The sequence below is a fragment of the Grus americana genome, chromosome 33, assembly GCF_028858705.1.
Source record: "Grus americana isolate bGruAme1 chromosome 33, bGruAme1.mat, whole genome shotgun sequence".
Taxonomy (NCBI): domain Eukaryota; kingdom Metazoa; phylum Chordata; class Aves; order Gruiformes; family Gruidae; genus Grus; species Grus americana.
Window position 1 is genome coordinate 1,012,794 of NC_072884.1, and position 17,168 is coordinate 1,029,961.

A 17,168-nucleotide genomic window follows, 5' to 3' on the forward strand; every position below is an offset into this window, starting at 1 on the left:
TCTGACTGGCAGCAGATTAGGGTTGTGCTTGGTGATAACATTGTTCCTTGGGGAACAGATGATGGTAGGAGGAGAGTGGGAGAATAGGAAATTGGAGTCGCATGGAAATTGCTGGGGCCTTTGCAAGAGCAGCAGGCATAAATCAAAATGAATGGATGTTGCAAACTCAGTGGGTTTTTTTTTTTCCTTCATCACTTACACAGCTATGGCTTGTTAGCGCTAAGTGTGCTGCTGGTGTTTGCACAGTGCTTTGCAGGTAAAATAATCTCAGACCTACCGAGGACCAGCTAGACTGGCATATCAGAAACGTGAGCCGCTCTGCTAGCACTGACGCACGCTGTTACCGAGTTAAAGCGAGGAAATCCTTTCCAGTCTGTGCCTCAGTTTCCCGTCTGCCTCGGACATCTTTTCCCTGCTTCTTCCCCTTTTCAAGGTTTCTTGCGTTGCACAGGGCAGGTGTGGCTGCTGTGGTGGATGTGAGGGGTCAGATCCTGACCTGACAGGAGATGCTGGTGCTGGAGTTGTAGGCTAAAAGAGCCTTCGGTGAGACGGCTCCTCCGTCACGGGATCACACCTGGGCGTTCAGGAGATCTGCTCTCTTCCTCCCGTGCTGGGGCGAAGGTTCTGGGGCGACAGAGCCCTCGCCACGGGGCGAACCCGAGCGTTGGGACCGGAAGGTGCCGGTTTCCACGGAGCAACACTTTGCCGGTGGGAACGGTCCGCGAGGGTGATGCTGACGGATCGGCGCTCACTCGTTCCGGCCAGAACCGGAGGTGCTGGGAAAGTGGCTGGAAAGTGGCGTTGGCCTCCGTGAAGGCGGCAAGCACTCGAGTTGCGGCTCCTGGGGCTCCTGCAGGACCCGCCTAGGGGAGGACCCAAGGAGGGACGGGCGCATCCGAGCTCTTGCAAAGTTGCCTCCCAGGAGCCAGTGTTTCCGAGCGGTCCGTGATGGACTCGGGCTGAAACGCTTGTCTGAAACTTTACTTGCTTTGGTTTTGTGGGGTTTGTTTGGGGTTTTTTGTTGGGGGTTTTTTTGGTTTTTTTCTTGCTTGGAAAGCACCTCTGCCCTCCGGAGATGGGGATCTCCTTTGTGGATAGCTGCCCCGGTTTGCTGTGGTGGGGAGACCAATGCTAAATGCCAGGTTTGGATGCGGGGGTTGCGCTTTCAGGTAAGAATGCAATTCTTTGGAGGAAAACTTTGTGCACTGATTATGGCTTAAAAAAACAGAGCAGTAATTTGAATGTTTGGCCGTGTAAATCCGTGTGCAGTGGACGTGGGTAAAACAGGTTGGGGTTTGAGTCCCTGTGAGCATTTATAGATCCATTGTTCAGGCTTGATCAAAACTGATGGTGGTTCTTAGTGGGAGCATAAATTCAGCCATTCATCCCCCTTCGCTTCCACACTACGCTGCCTGCCGGTTTGTTCGCGAGCACTGAATGTCTTCCCGGATCCCAAGGAGCTGACTGGCATTTTCCACTTTTGCAAGCAAGAGGAAATGGAGAAGGGAGGACGCTTACACCTTTACTTTCTCTGTAAAAGTACCGTAAACCTGGGGCAGGAATTAACTGAGTAAGAAGGGAGGCTGGCATAAGCGTACAGATAACGCTGGCGCGGAGAAAAGGTGCGTTCTGCGCTCATTTTGTGCGGGGGTTCCGGCCACACTGCAAAAGCTGTACTCGATTTTAAGGGGGAGAGACTTGAGCAGAGTTTGAGGCGGTGTGATTAGGGAAGAGGCTGTGTTTGCCTATTGCTCAAGGAAAAGGACTGCTCAATTGTTGCTGCACGTAACTAGAGTCTTGTTTTACCGAGTAAATAGTGCTGGTAAGGAAAAAAATCTTGTAAGATCCTGCTGAGGAGTGTAAGGCCATGGAAGGGGGTTGCTCGGACACTGAACAATAGACTCATCCAGCTCCTTTGTGCATCATGGCACCAGCCTGACTTTCTCTCTGCTTGCTGCTGCAGGCTGGGTGTTTCTCTTCCCCCGGCACCGCCTGTTAAATTTTGATTTGCGGCGTTGTCCGCCCTTGATGCCGAGCTCCAAGGTCAGTTTTCTAATTGCAGGGTAGCAGCGAGGTGGCACACCAGCTCCTAGGACCGGTCGCAAGCATTAACCTGTCGGTCCCTCCCGGACCCCACCCAGCTCACGGCGTGGCACGGATTTAGTTTGTAACCTACGCACATTTCCCAGGGATTTGCGAGACGCAAACTTCTCCCCGTGCTCTAACTGGGTCTCGCCTACAGAAGCATTTTGGATGCTGTCATTAGGATGAAAGCCGAGGGGCTGTTTCTCTAGATTTGGGTATTAGGCGTGCGGAACACAACTCCTCTGTGGGTGTACACAGCTCCCATCCCCTCCCCCAGTAAACATACCACTGAACCAGTACTTGTACAATGCTTTGAAAAAAAAAGTTCACAATTTGCCAGTGAGCGTGCAGTCTGATGGGGGAAGTTTATGGGGCCTGTCATAGCTGCAGAATCCTTAATATTTGCGTCAAAATAAGATTGGTCTCTAATTTAGTGGCAGTTTTAAAGCTAGTCTGATCTGGATTTAATTTGTCAGCTCAAAAATTACTGAGAATAAGTAGTATATGGGGTGTTCTGAACCGCAATGCCACTTCAGTCTCTCGCCTTCCCCTCCTCCCTTTCTTCCCTGGGCATCCACATGTGTCATCTTAAAAAGGTGAAACCATTTATCGAATTTCAGCAGCCATTTCCTTTTTGATTTGGGATTCAAGCTTTCAAAAACGTTTAGAGGAAACTGTTTTGCATAAGAATGGCCTAGCCTCGGATTTGGTGCCTCCCCAGGTACGCCCTGCAAAGGCGGTCATCTACCTGCCTGTGATTCACAGCGGTTGCGTTCGTCCTGTTCCTAGGCTTTCTTCCCTTCCTCATGCGTCCATCGCTTCCCGCTGTTCAAGCCAAGGCACTCCCCAGGTACCTGCCAAGCCGCCACACTGCATCTCTGCAGAACCCACTCGGGTGCCTTCATCCGCTGCGCTGCCTTCGGACCATCTGCAGACATCCCGTGACCTGAGACGAGAGGAAAGATGGGCTTGTTGTTATATAGTACTAGCCCACGACTCCATCCCCTGGGGCAGGTTGAGTCCTCCTCTACCTCCTTTTCCTTCTTTCCCCACCGATATTTGTAAAAATATTTCCCTTATCAGCAGACTTTTGAAGTGAATAGCTTTCTCGCCTCATAGTAGAACTGGCCATATGTTGAAGCGGGCTGATACGGAGCCCATTAGGCAGCGGAGGTCAAACATTCAGCTGCAGGTACGACAGGGTTTCCCGGCTCGGTTATCTTGTTTGCACAACTCTGCATGTGTGCAGGCAGAGGTGGGTGCGGTGCAGGTGATAATAAGCTGGGCTGCCTGCAATCATCTCACCTCCATGCTGAGAGCTCCTGCTGAAGCGTCCCGGAAAACTCTGCCTAGAGAGTGGAGGAATGTGCAACTAATTAGGGCCCCTGAGCTGCGTTTTGGTTTTTGGGGGGATTAAAGTGAATTGTGAGTCAGGCACTTTGGGTTTTCTCCCAGTCTGAAGAGCATGGCACTCTTGCTGTGCTGTCTGCGTTAAGCTTTTTATAAATGAGGATGATGGTTGAGCTCATGAGAGGACGGGGAGAACCAGTGACTTGGTGTGCAGAACACACCAGGGTAAGGAAAAAACGTGTCATTTTTTTTTTTTTTTTTTCAGCACCTCGGTGCCGCAAGGAAGGAGGCTCCAAACTGGGTTTGCCCGTCCCAGCAGGGACCGCAGCCAGCCCTGACTTGAGATTTCCAAGCCCTTGGTTAGGAAAGGAAGCTGAGCATCTGCTGTGGGGTGTGACGATCGGGCTGCTTCTCATCCCTCGGCTTTGCTCGTGGTGCTGTATCTTTTTGTGTTTTTGCTCTCTTTTTTTTTTTTAATGGACAAGTAATACAATTAACACCTGATCAATTATTAAGTTTAAATTCTGACTCTGTGAGGTAAAACACTCTTTACATCCGACGCTTCATGTTTGGCTGTCCACGGGACAGGAAGTAGTTACATTACCGGCGGTATGTGAGCTTTGAAAACTAATACTTAACGTTATGGCTTGTCTAGTCTTGCTCCCAGCAATGCCCAGTGTGTCAAAGAAATGTGAAAAATCCTTCTTGAGACTTAACCATCTTTTGCTGTCAAGTTTTTTCCACTCAGTTCAATGAATTTTGAATTGCAGCCTTATTCCAGACCTGGAAGGGAATCGCTTCCCTCGTTGTGCAGGTCACTTACCGGGTGATGCTCGGAAGTTGATGCTCTGGGTGTTTGACCCTCGCGCTGTCGTGTAATCTAGAAGTGATCCCGCCCCACGGTTGTATGTGCAGACTTCTTGCAACTATTTACTTTTTGGGGCTGAGGAGTTTGTTTCCGCCCAGCTCTGCGGGCTCTTTACCTCTCGGCAACGTTTGGGAAGCACTCACCTGCTTTGGAGGGATCGGCAAGCGCTGCGCGTAGAGCAGCGTGCGGAAGCAGATGTGCGTTACGTTAACCTTTCAGCAATAAAACTACCCGGGAAAGATGAGATCGGTGCGCTTACTGAACCAGAAGCAGCAGTCCTGGGGACTGCAACAGCTGTAGAGGCTCATAGTCTTCATCGGAGCGTTGCTTAGTGATTGACCGATAAACCTTCTTTGCTGCTGGTTTGTTTTTACATTTATGAAGTAGGATATCTGGGACAACCAAAATAGTTTTGTCTGTCATCCCCGTGAAGCCGCGTGGGCCGGACAGGGAGAATCTCTTATCAGATCTGGCAAACCTTATCTCCTCCCATGAATGTTCGAGGTTTTGCTGAATCCTCAATAAGGCTTTGAGGACAGATGAGGACTCAGCCTGCGAGATGCATAGCTGTCTGGAGTGCAGAAGTGGTTTCCTGTTGCTCGTGTGGTTGTGTCTGTGTGTTTCAAGCTCCTCCTGCCTCCATCTGTGTCAAAGGCATTATCGTAATGGTCAGCATCTTCCCAGCTTGTAATGGTTGCGCACGCGTGTGTGTACGTGACAAGCTAACGATACTCTCGTCCCCCTTAGGACGGCAGCGATGAAGCACTGTTTTTACAATGAGACTGTGGGGTTCTTCTACAACAACAGCCGCAAAGAGCTGACCACATACTGGAGGACGAAGGACGTCCTGGTCGTTGCCCTGGGCCTGACGGTGAGTGTCATCGTGCTCCTGACCAACCTGCTGGTCATCACCGCTATCATCATCAACCGGCGTTTCCACTACCCCATCTACTACCTGCTGGGGAACTTGGCAGCTGCCGACCTCTTTGCTGGCATCGCGTACATGTTTCTCATGTTCCACACGGGACCCAGGACAGCAGAGCTCTCCTTGAAGACCTGGTTCATCCGTCAGAGCCTGCTGGACACCAGCCTGACGGCCTCTGTGGTGAACCTGCTGGCGATCGCTGTGGAGAGGCACCAGACTGTGTTCACTATGCAGTTACACAGCAAAATGTCCAACCAGCGCGTGATGATCCTCATCTTCTGTATTTGGGTCACGGCCCTGCTCCTGGGGCTCATCCCGTCCTACGGCTGGCACTGCCTCTGTGCCCTGGAGAAGTGCTCCAGCATGGCGCCGCTCTACAGCAGGAGCTACCTGACCTTCTGGGCCATCTCCAACCTGGTCATATTCCTGATCATGGTGGTTGTGTACACGCACATCTTCATCTATGTCAAAAGGAAGATGACGCGGATGTCCAAGCACACTAGCTTCCACCCCCGCTACAAGGAGACCATGATCAGCCTTGTCAAGACGGTCACTATTATCCTAAGTAAGTCTACTCGCTGTGGTCAGTCTAAACGATGCTTTGATCCTCTGTCCTGGGTTGTGCGGGGCCGGAGAGGGGAATGCGCGTGGGACAACGGGGAGGATTGAGAAGCGACGTTCTGCTTCCCTGATCTCTGAAGCTGCTGGGGTGATGGTTTGGTGTGGCTGCTGAGGAACTCCACGGTTTTGAGACTGCAGGAATTGTGTGGGAGTGACCTGGCAGACAGAGGGGGGGGGGGCAAGTTCCTGAATTTCTTCCCCCCACCTCCCGGCGTGGCTGCTCCTCTGGTTAGCAGGGACAAGAGGCACTGTCACTAATGTCACTTGGCAATATCTGACTACTCTGAGTGCAGGCGCTTTGGGCAAAGAGGAGGCTCTTTTATGTGCTCGACTCCAGTACGCTTCCTCCGTAGAGGAGTAGCATGGAATTAGGAGCTATAATCAGGCCTTAATCGAGAATTTGCACTTGGTGCATCCTTTATGAAAGGATGGAGGGAGGTTTGGGGCAGATGTTGTGAGGTGGTGAAGAAAGAATGAGGGAGTTGCATCCAAATTCCTTACTGTTTACTGGAACGAAGCGCTGAACTCTGTTCAGATTTTTTTTTTTTTTTTTGGTGAGCAGCTCAGTACTGGGTCTCAATCTGCTTGGGTAAATATGTCCCTGGAAACTCTCAACTCTTGGTTTGAGCTGCTCCCTGTGAGCCCAGGATCTGCAGCAGAGTGCTAACTGCCTGTCAGACTGTCTGTGCCCGCAGCCCCTAACGCAAATACAAGCAGATCCGTAACTGGAAGTGGCTAGCGCTGAGGCTCTGCCTCTGCGTGATATTTAATTTTAGTCGGGTATGTGCTGTGCATCTAACAGCGGAGGCTGGTGCACGCGTTGTGCTTTCAACAGCCTATCACACTGTGATTTCTTTAATCTGGTTTTTTTTTTCCTCGTGCTTTAATGGTCTAACAACCCTTCTTTAAAGTGAAATAAATCAGCGCGCTCAGATCTTCCGCAGCCTAGCTTGACTCTGGGTTTACGGTCACAACCCCTTGCTTGCAAATCTTTCCTGATAAGCGCAGAATTTGCTCCGTCAGGGAAACCTCGTAGCTTGCAAACAAAGACTACTCCCTTGCAAACTCCCGCTGGCAGAGCCGGGCTCGGCAGGGGAGTGGGAGCAGTGTGGGGGGGCTTGCGGGCTGCTTGGCGTGTCCCTGCTCGGGGGCACGCCGGCTTGCTGAGTCCTGTTGTAACTTGTGAGCATCGAAACTGGAGTTTTCTGCCTGTTCCTGCCTTTCCTGTGATGTCTTCTTCCCTGCCTCGCAATCTCTCCATCTCTTGTGTACAGCTGGGAGTTCGTAGCTGCCTTGGAGCCGATCGGATGCAGCAGAGAGGGTCAGCGGGGCTGAGGAATGATTCACTTCATGTATTTTGCACAGTCCACGGTGGAGAGAAAAGTTGTTTTGTTCCCCCTTCCTTCCCGAACAGTATCAGGGGTCACCACCCCGTGGTGTCAGCAGGACCGCTTAATTTTATGGGGCTTCACAAATACCAACTGGAAGAGGGGCAGGGATGCTGGCCAAGAAGGAAAACGCAATTCATTGTCTTGTTTTGGGAGATCCCGTTCCTCTTGGCGTCTGCCCGCCTGCCTGCCTTTGTCTTCTGCCTTGAGCCAGGAAAAACCTTGGGTCGGAGGAGGCTCAGAAGAGCTGCCGTGGTTTCACGGGGAGTTGGGGCTGGTGCCTGAGGACGGACAGAGCAGGGAGGAACCTAATGCGGAGAGCTGAGGGAGACTCGGGAGTTCGTCAGACCTTTGGGACTCTTGTAACCCAAGAGATTTTCCCTTCCTCTGCAGGGCAGTGTTGGAGAGAAGCAGCAGTCAGTTCAGTACAGGTCCCTTGCACAGGAGGGAATTGCTCAACTCGGGGGGGGGGGGGGGGGGGGGCGGGAAATACCTCTCCGTTCAGATTCAGCGTGCAGAAAGCCGACGCTGCGGAGGGTGTGTTTTTTTTTTTTCCCTCCCTGTGAAAGCCCTGGTGTAATTCCTTCTCCACCCTCGCTCCCCAGCCTTCTGCAAACTTGGACTCTGCACAGAGGAATACTTTGCGCCTTATGCATCAGAGGGTGTAGTCGCTGGTGAGCGTGCGAGGCAGTCGAGGGTGCGGTAGGAGATGTCTGTGTGCCACTTCGTGGCAAGGTAGCCGCGGTTGATAATCCTGCAGGTCCTGGGCGTTAAGAACAGGTCTAGGAGCTGACCTGGAAACTAGTAAGTCCAAGGTTCATCTGGAAACTAGTCAGGAAGTTTTCCCACAGACTAGTTGAGTGACACAGGACGTGACAAAGACCAAACCACAGGGCAGAGTTGTTAGTGACCACGCCGTCTTAGATTATTGAGAGTTCAGGCTTCTTTCTGAACACTTCAGCTTCCATGGAGGAGCAAGGAAATCATCTGGATTTGCAGGCAAAGGCCCAAAACTTTCTAGGTACCTCTCTTTGCTGTTTCCCCTCTCATCTTCAGTATTCATCTGGCTTTACTTAGTGCTGCTGGGAGCCAGTCTCTAGAGAATCTGGCTTGCCTTGTGGCTGCTGAAAACCTGGCTTAAAAAAAGTTAACATCCCTAAACAAGGAGGTCCCTTTCCTGCCGGCTCACTCAAGATAGAAGTATTGCACCTTCTGCATGACAGCCAGGAATCTCTCGTTTATATTTGCTAAATTTAAAGGGGGGCAAAGTCATGTCTGCAAGTGCAGGGAAAGCTGCCTGGCCCCGATGTGGTGGCTGCAGTGCTGACCTTCTGGGAGCATGATTCACTTAAATAGAAAGATTTGCATGATGCCGTGGCCTGAAATCAGCAGGGGACACTCCCAGAAACCCAGGGGATCCCTCCCATGTGTCCTTTGACTCTTCACCAGTGCAGCATTTGACTCAATGACAGCTCTAAATTCAGCCTCTCATTTTTCCTGCAGCTCCTCTGGCTGTTGTTCTTTCCCAACGAATGTTTTTTCAGTAAAGGGGGTAGTTGCAAAGTTCCCAGCGAGTCTGTTTTCTCCCGCCCTGTCCCAGAAATCACAGCAGGGCGCAGCTCCTGTGCTTTAAGATACAACCTTATGCATGACCTCCAGGAGCACCGATGGGCGCGTGCTCCATTTACGTCAGCCTTAACATCACGACCGTAAAAAGGGTTTTGGGAGCAGCCGCAGGCGCCTCCCACTCCGTCATGCAAACCAGCAATTATTCTTTTGCCAAAGAACTTTGCAGGTGGTGGAGCGAACGCAGTATCGGCCCAACTGAATCAGTGGTGGAGGCTGGCCAGCCCATCGCTTGGCTATTTTCTGCTCAGCTTATAGCTGACACTGGTGGGCTGCCCCAAGTGCCACTTCTAAACTCATACTGTTAACCAAACTGTGTGCGCAGCGGAGATTATTTCATTCGAGATGTAGCCCTCTGACTCTTCCCTAATTTTATGGCTTGTTCCCCTTGTTGGAGGAAATATGGGCACGTAAATAGGAAATGTGGGCACTTTATCTTCACTCTGTAAATGCGACGAAGGGGACGAGGGGAGGTAAGTGAGAGTACTTGGAAGTGTCGTTCGGAGTGAACGGGGTGGGGGAAAGCCACTGCCTCTGCTTCTAGTATTTGCTAGTGGAATCCTTGCTCTTCCTCCAAAGCAAAAATATAGAGTGAAACCAGTTTCTTTTTTTTTCCCCATTTAATTTTTTTTTTTTTAACAAGATAAATCACCGGTGACTCCATAGAGCATCTTTATGGTGAGTGACTGGGCAGGGCCAGGAACCTGCTGGGTTTTTTTTTTTTTTCCTAACAGGGTTTCTTCTCTCCCCAGGTGCTTTTGTCATCTGCTGGACTCCGGGACAAGTCGTGCTCCTCCTGGATGGCTTGGGCTGCAAGAGCTGCAATGTTCTAGCGGTGGAGAAATACGTCCTTTTGCTGGCAGAGATCAATTCGTTGATAAACGCTATTGTCTACTCTTACAGGGACAACGAGATGCGTAACACCTTCCGGAGGATCCTCTGCTTTGTCTGTTATAGGAATTCCAAATACACCCCCACGGTGGTGAAGTTAAACACCACAGACCGCAGAACACTTTCTCAGAACGGGCACTTTACGGTGGATTCCTCTATTTAGCTCTTGATCAGCCAGACGAGCACAGCGCTGAATGGCGAAAAGAGCGGAGGCTAAGAGCGACCTGCTTCTAAAGCAGCAGAGACTTCTTTGATGTGCTCAAGCATAAATATTTCTATCGAATACTTGTCATGGATAAAGGACAAGATGCTTTTAAGGAACTGCTGGATGGTGTGTTATTTAGAACAAACATACTTTGAGTAGTATTCTTATTAAAGACTGCTATTTTTAATGCAAAGTTGATTTAATTTAGCAGCATCTAGAAGCGTGTTATGCGCGACAGGAATCTCACGTGATCTCCCAACAAGCAAAGTATTTTCTTGGTACTTCAGTATTACTGCCCTCAGAAATAGTCGTTCCAGTGGTAGTGTACTCCAAAGAGCCAGCGCTCTTCAGCTTTACACGTTGCTTCCTAAACGGAGCTGCTTAGTGTGTCCCCAGAGAGTCTTATTCAGGTTGCGTTCCACCCGCCTCAGAAATCCTGTTCTTCTTAAGGCCTCTTCTGAGAGGAATCTGTTAGAATTGCTTCCTGAGAAGCAGATTCTGCTTCCCTAAGTGTCTCTTACTGAATTTCAAAGTATGCTGGGCTTGTGGAGGATGTCTTCTGAGCACCTAATTCTTTCCTAAAATGGAGAGGGGCGCTGTAACTAACTGCAGTTGTGTTTGTGTTCTGCTAAGTGATACCATGTGGTATTCACAAGTTCATTGCCTATTCATAAATGTGGAGTGAGTCATGTTCCCATTAAACCATCTTTCTACTCGCTGAAAAACCCTTTGGGACAGGTTTAGGTTAGAGTCCAAGGCGATCAGTATTTTGCCTTGGGTTTTAATGTGCAGTTTGTACCTTAATACTCAGCTGCTCAAAAACGTGTTAACAGTCTGTTCCAATCTAGCCTTTCTCTCGGCAAAGCACCGTAAGAAATTAGCAATATTAATTAATATCAGTGCACGTAGGATCTAGTTTCTAAGTCCACGTACATGCGATGTAAACTGTCGCTCTTGATTGTGAGGCCACGCAGAGGTTCTTTTGGCTCAAGAGCATTCACGGCTGAGAACCTGTAAAATTCCAGGTTTCCTGCGTCTTCGCGCTGTTAAAGTTTAACAGTGTGAATGTGCCTGTGACGGTCCAAAATCCAGAGTTAGTTGTTTACCAGGAGCTTCTGTGAGAGCAGGGAGAGGCTAACCCAAGGCAGGTTTTGGAACATTGTCTAAATTTATAATTTCAGTTGGTTATTTTTAAATACAACAGCCCTGTTCTGCCAGATGATCTGCCTGATCACCTCAGCTGGCTTTGCAGAGAAGACCGCTTATGGGAGGCGTTGTTACTCAAATGTCTGCGGACGGACTCTTTCTTGCAGAACATGGTCAGGAAGTGACAGCGTTAAGGTGACAATCTCCTGGGTTGACTAAAGCAGTCTTGGAATATCGTTCCCATCTCTGTGTCCCAGAGACTTTTTTTGAATAAATATTTTTGTCCTGGGCTTTAGAAAAGAAGATTTTTCCCCTGTGTCCCCACTCTGAAGCCCGGGAACAGTACCATCCTCCAGTTGTGTGTTGGGATGCTGGATCCTCACATGCATTGGGACCTCAGGTTGTGTCCTTGAGAGCGTCTCGCACGACTCTGCGAGTGTCTCTGCAGGGGTTGGAGCCTCCAGAAAGGCAGTGGAGGAAACTGGAAGTAGTTTTTAGCCAGCCGTCTGCAGCCAGAGCAGGGGGTAAGACCACAGCCTTGGTCCCTCGCTTGCAAACACCGGGCTCGGCTGCTTTGGGGAAATCTCACGCCATTAGAGCGTACCAGCTGGCAGGGCTAAGAAAAGGCATAATTTTGTTTTGATTGCCAAGGAAGGCTTCTAATTATTTTCACTTTCCCCAGGCAAATATTGTTATCGGGATGCAGGTACAGGCTATGTGTACGCGCTGCAGTGGAAGCAGGTGGCGAATTAGCAGTAGCTGGAGGAAGGCTGTAATAGTGAACACGTGGAAAGCTGTTACTGGGAGCGATGGAGCTGGCCCAGAACAAACTCAGACCTCTTCTGCTTTCCTGAACGTCCCCAAAGCAGGAAGTGCGCGAGTCCTACTTCATGCGAAGCTAATTTTACAATTAAATATGTGCCCAGCTCTGTTCTTACTAACAAAGGGGGAAGGAGGGGATATGAAAGTTCATAGTGCCTAGGTGTGCGATTAGACTCTTGGTGCTTTATGATCACCATAGAGAGAGGATCATTTCTGAGGGGTTTCTCCAGTATTTTAAATGGCTTATTTAAATTTAGCCTAACTACCAAACCGGTACGAATACTAAAGAAGTGTTGTACACAATGCTGATGGAAAATACATCAAGGATTTGAGCAGTTTGTACCAACCAGAATGTCCCGACTACCCAGAGGATACTTTCTGTATAAAAATGGACTCTGTTGCATTAATGGTAATTGAACGTACAAATGTGGTTTGTGTGGTTTCACAAAGGTAAATAGCAACTGATTAGCGTAACGAGGAGGGGGAAAACAAAAAGTCCCAAACCTTTACTGGAGCTTGTTTCTGAGCGATGGCTGGTACCCATCGGGGTGGAGGTGGTTGCCTGGAATTCTTCAATGAGATTTCTCTTCCCAAGTGACTTGGCACCCTTGGATTTCTAGTTGTTTCCAGCTGGCTGTAACGCATGAGAGAGCAGGAAATTAGGAGTCACAGAAACTGGTCTGGGAAGCGCTGTTTTCAGTGAGATTCGAAAAGAAATGGTGGATCAATGAGGCAGAAGAGGCAGGAGGAGGATTTTAAGAGCCCTCCCAGCAATGAAGATGAGCGAAGGGGTGGGTGGGAGATGTAAATGGAGTATATAGAACAGGCATCACCAAAAAGAGGTTTTTAGGCTGTTCTCTATTCCGCATGATTTTACTTTCTGGTCTAACTACACGGAGGCAGGAACCACGGTGCGCCGCGTTTTACACTTGCTGGTGCACATCCTAAACACAATGCTGCAGCAGAGGAGGGAGCGTTACCTGATTACACATTCATTTCCTCAAAGCTGCTTGGAAGACTTTAAGTATAATTTTATCATTCTATGCAGAGCTGGACGCTGCCAGATTTATGGGATAGCTTGTTTTTTAATTCATGATCCACAACCTACAGCGTGTCAAGCTTAAATGTGGCAATATCCCTCTCTCCAGTTTAAAAAGACCCCCTGCCTTATTTAAATCACAGTACGAAACAGCCTTCGAAGGTTCATCACTGGTTTCATCAAGCTTTTTAAGAGGAAAATCTCCCTGAAATTAGGGGGGGGGGTGGTTGAGGCATGTGAGATTGTTCTAGGCTTATTGTGTGTTGGGTGGGAGGAAGGAAGAGACACCTAGGAACTATTTTGAAGGGATCAAATGTGGGACAAGCGAGAACACACAACTCGATCAAAGATAGGCCGTATGGTTCCAGGAATGAGAGGTCGTGCCTTGCTGACTGGTTGGAATTCCTGAAGCAAGCTGCTGCCAAAAGTAATACGGATTTTGATGTGTTTTTTGAGGAGGGTAGCACTGGAGACTAATACTGTAGGGACCGATGGACTCTGAAGGTTTATTTTATTGAGGGGAAAAAAAATCCATCAACAAAAAAACCTGATATGCAGAAAGGGGAAAGACATAATGAGGGGGAAGTGAGATTAATAAGGGGAAGCTGGCGACGGTGGGTTTTTTCCTTTGGTTTTAAACTTCAGTTTGTCATTTTTCTGACCTACAGAGACATGGAAAACGAAAATCAAAGTTTCTGCTAGACTGTAAGTGTAGCCAACGCAAAAGTTAAGCTTTTGGAGTGCTTTTTGTGCTTTTCTGAGTCTCGGGCAATACTGGAATATCAGGGCTGAGAGTTTATTTTTAATGTGCAAGGGTGAGTTGGGTGACACCTGGGGCCCCTGGTCTGCAGGATGGTGGTAGACAGTTTTGGAGCCCACCCAGACGTTTGCGTGGTGCTCCCCCGGCCGAAGGAGACGGCGAGCACTGAGAAGCTCTTAGGGTTGAGTTCTTGGCGTAGGACAGTCTCCGCAGTGGATTGGCATGCGTGTAGCCAAGATAGTTTAAGAAAGGTACACGCTGATGGTGTAATAATTACTTCCTCTGGTATTTCTGTGAAAAGGAAGAACAGTGTTTAGCGGCAGCGGTTGGGTTGCACAAGTCCGCACTCCCACGTAATAAGGCGAGCGTAACTTCTGTGGGCAAAAGTGAGAAGAACCTGTGTCTCATCTCATCTGAAAGCTGCTACAGCCCGGAGTCCAGCTTCAAACGCAGCTTCTGGAAGATGTTTCTCTTTTAATTGCTGGTCTTGACCAGGTTTTGTCCTTACACTGTGACTGTCACAGAGAATACAGTGGGCACCAGAGGGAAGAGGTAAGGAGGGGCTCTGACGTGCCTGCACTTCCCAGCAGGGAAAATAAAACTGTTCTTTCATTGTTCACACCCGTTTCCTGATAAATCTCACCTCAGAGTCTCTTCTGTAACGATGACAGGGGGATTCAGCTGACTTCTGCTCAGCTTGAGTTGCATTGACCTTTTTCATGGTAGAACCAGTCGTGCTCTCTAGGTTTCTGTTGCTCACAGAAAGCAAGGAATACAAACTGGGAAAAATGTGCCTAGGATTTCTCAGGAAGATTTTTCGAATGTGGCTGTAGATGTTTCTAATGCTGCAGGGCGTCCCCATCACGCCCTACGTGGGAAGAACGTCCAAAGGCAGCAGGAGAATGTCTTCCTCCTGAGTTTCACAACCACGGGCTCATCCAGATTTCAGTGCCACCAGCCAGGAAGAGGAGCTCGCGCGCTGCGTTTTGCTCTGGTATAGTAATTTTTCACAAAGTGATTTTTTTTTTTTCTTTTAGTGATACCCAGCTGATTTTTAGTTGATTTTTGCCACCCACTTTTTTCTTGGTAGGAGTAATGCAGCATGGTAGAGCAGCGGGATCTGGAGATACCAGTGGCGAATTGGCTGCCGTGCTACGTGGTGACAGAGAAGCAGAAATGCTTTTGACGCTGCTGCTTGTCTCTTTTCCTTGCTGTCTCCGTGCCTCGGGGACCTTCACTGAAGAGGTGCTTGCTCTTATTTTCTCTCTGGCTGTCAGGAAAACCGCACTTTTTATTGCAAATAGTCAGAGATCAAAGATGCATCCTTGTATCTTGATATTTTCTGGCATGGGCTGTTGTGAGTGTAACGCCACTTTCGGCGCTAGATCAGTTTTATTATTTCCTTGATCTGGCTGTAAGGAGCGACTTAGTTCACAGCCCAAATCAAAGTAAAACCTGTCAGGGTTTGGAAATGGTTCTGTCAAAAAAATAACCCCCTGGCAGATCGTGGCGAGCCCAGGAGGCACTTCATCACTTCATGAATGCGAAGGCCAAAGCCAGAGCATCCCAGCTCATCCTTGGGGTACCGATGGCATGACCCGTGTCACCACGGCGTCGTGCGCAGTCCGAGGCATGGGCTCGGTCACCTTCTTCTGTAATAGAAGAGGGAACGCCTCTTGGCATTTCCAAAGCTGTTGCGGCGGCAGCCAAGGGATACGTAAGCAACTTGGGGTTGAAGCTGCAGGACACGTGCACGAATAATCCCAGGCAGAAGTGGGGAGCAGTACAATGCGATGGATGCAGCTCTTGAGCCCGCGGAGATCTCTACAAGCGGTGTTTCGAAAGGCTGAGTGTATGACTCGCCTTGGAAGTAGCTCACGAGTCCCCTTACTGGCAGGAAAACCTTGGTAGCTGTTGCGAGGATGAGGGTGGCTGTTGCGCGGCGTGCTGTAGCCTTCCTCCGCCGGGAGGCAATGTAAGCCAAGCTTTTCTCTCCCGCTGTGTTTCCCTGATCTCGGCCCGATGCTTCGCATCCCCTTCTCCCCCGAGAAGGGAGACGCACAGCCTGCCATCGGCCAGCTCTCCTCTTGGCACTTTTTAATCCTCTCATTGTCACTTCTCAGCGCTCCGCGGAGGGGCTGTGCCACCCACGCCGTCACCCGTATGCGAATGTGGGAGTTGGGTGACACGAGTCGTGGCAGCGGAGCCTGTTTCCCCACGCCTTCCCTGTTAGTTTTGGGGCTGGGCAAAGCCTCCGACTGATCCGTGAAACCAAGTTCATGTGCTCCAACGTACGGGATAGTCACGGCCACAAGAGCAAGGCGAGTGTTTCTTCCCGTATGAATGAACAGCGTGCAGGTGTAGTGGGCGGGTATCTTCACACCTGTACGTATCATTTACATATCTTATGGGCAGAGGCGGTGAGAAATAAGTCCGGCCCGGATGAACTCTGAAATACAGCTGGGGAGCTGCTCACTTCTGTGCCCTCGCTAAGGCAGCGATCACGGGTCTAGCGGCTAATCTAATCCCATCGCCAACACAAACGCTTCTTTGAGCCATGGCTCTTGCCACGGGACTGCCCAGAGAGAAGGCGAAAACTGCAGTGGGGGTGTATCTCCCTGGGAGTTTATGCTCTGTGGGCTTCAGGCTCGCTTTATAACCTGTCAGTTGGCATCTGAAGTCCTGGCTTTAGTTTTAAAATGAACTCTTCCCCCTCGCTCCCCCCCCCCCCCCTTTTTTTGTGCTGACGGGAGCGAATTCACTTGCTAATTATACCCCAGTCCATTTCCAATCGAAATGCACTGGGCGATTTATCAGAGCGCTGGAGACAGCTCTCCCCGTTCCCTTGGCTGCATCAGCAAGAACTTTTGCAAGACAATTTAATTTCTTGTCATCTTTTAATCCAGCTCCCTCTTCCCCTATAGTCAGCCTGTGAATGAGAAAAGATGGTTTATTAATCATTTTAGCAAAAGGCTGAGAAAAAGAGTGTTTCTTCAGCGGTGCTTGCTCTGTATCTCATCAGTCAGCATTCCCAGAGCGCTCGGAGAGCCACAGGGTCGTAAACATTCAGCCCGGTGACATGGGAAAATTAGTTCCCTCGCTGTGAAAACCTGACGAGTGGGAATGTGTGGAGCCAGGTTTGGCCGCCTTTGGGCTCTTGCAGGGTGTTACTTAGACTTGGATTTGGCCCCAGCATTTTATGCAAGAACTTGCTCAAAATAAAGTAGGGGAAAAAAAAATAAAAGTGTGTTCTCAATGTCACAAAGTGTGGGAGGATCGCTGTCTTACTGAGTTAAGAGGGAACTTCTAGCTCACAAAGCCAGGCCTGAAGAAGTCGTCCCTTGCTTAGGCCACTTTCTGTTTTATTCCACAGGAGTTTTAGCTAAGATTCCTCACCTGAAATAACAAAGGCAAAACATCTAAACCTAGAACTCCGGAACCA

General features: G+C 49.5%; 1 protein-coding gene across 4 annotated transcripts; it reads left to right on the forward strand.

Annotated features, from left to right (window-relative positions):
- Nucleotides 1-883: 883 nt before the first annotated feature.
- LPAR2 (lysophosphatidic acid receptor 2) lies at nt 884-10,143 on the forward strand. 4 transcript variants are annotated; one of them, XM_054807838.1, is made up of 4 exons: nt 884-1,169; nt 2,807-3,099; nt 5,051-5,793; nt 9,616-10,143. In XM_054807838.1, the coding sequence occupies exons 1-4, from the start codon at nt 1,149-1,151 to the stop codon at nt 9,915-9,917; spliced, it is 1,359 nt and encodes a 452-aa protein (XP_054663813.1). In that variant the 5' UTR covers nt 884-1,148; the 3' UTR covers nt 9,918-10,143. The 4 variants fall into 4 exon arrangements, with proteins under 4 accessions (XP_054663813.1, XP_054663814.1, XP_054663815.1 ...); XM_054807839.1 differs by having other exon boundaries at nt 2,875-3,099; XM_054807840.1 differs by lacking the exon at nt 2,807-3,099.
- Nucleotides 10,144-17,168: the final 7,025 nt, after the last annotated feature.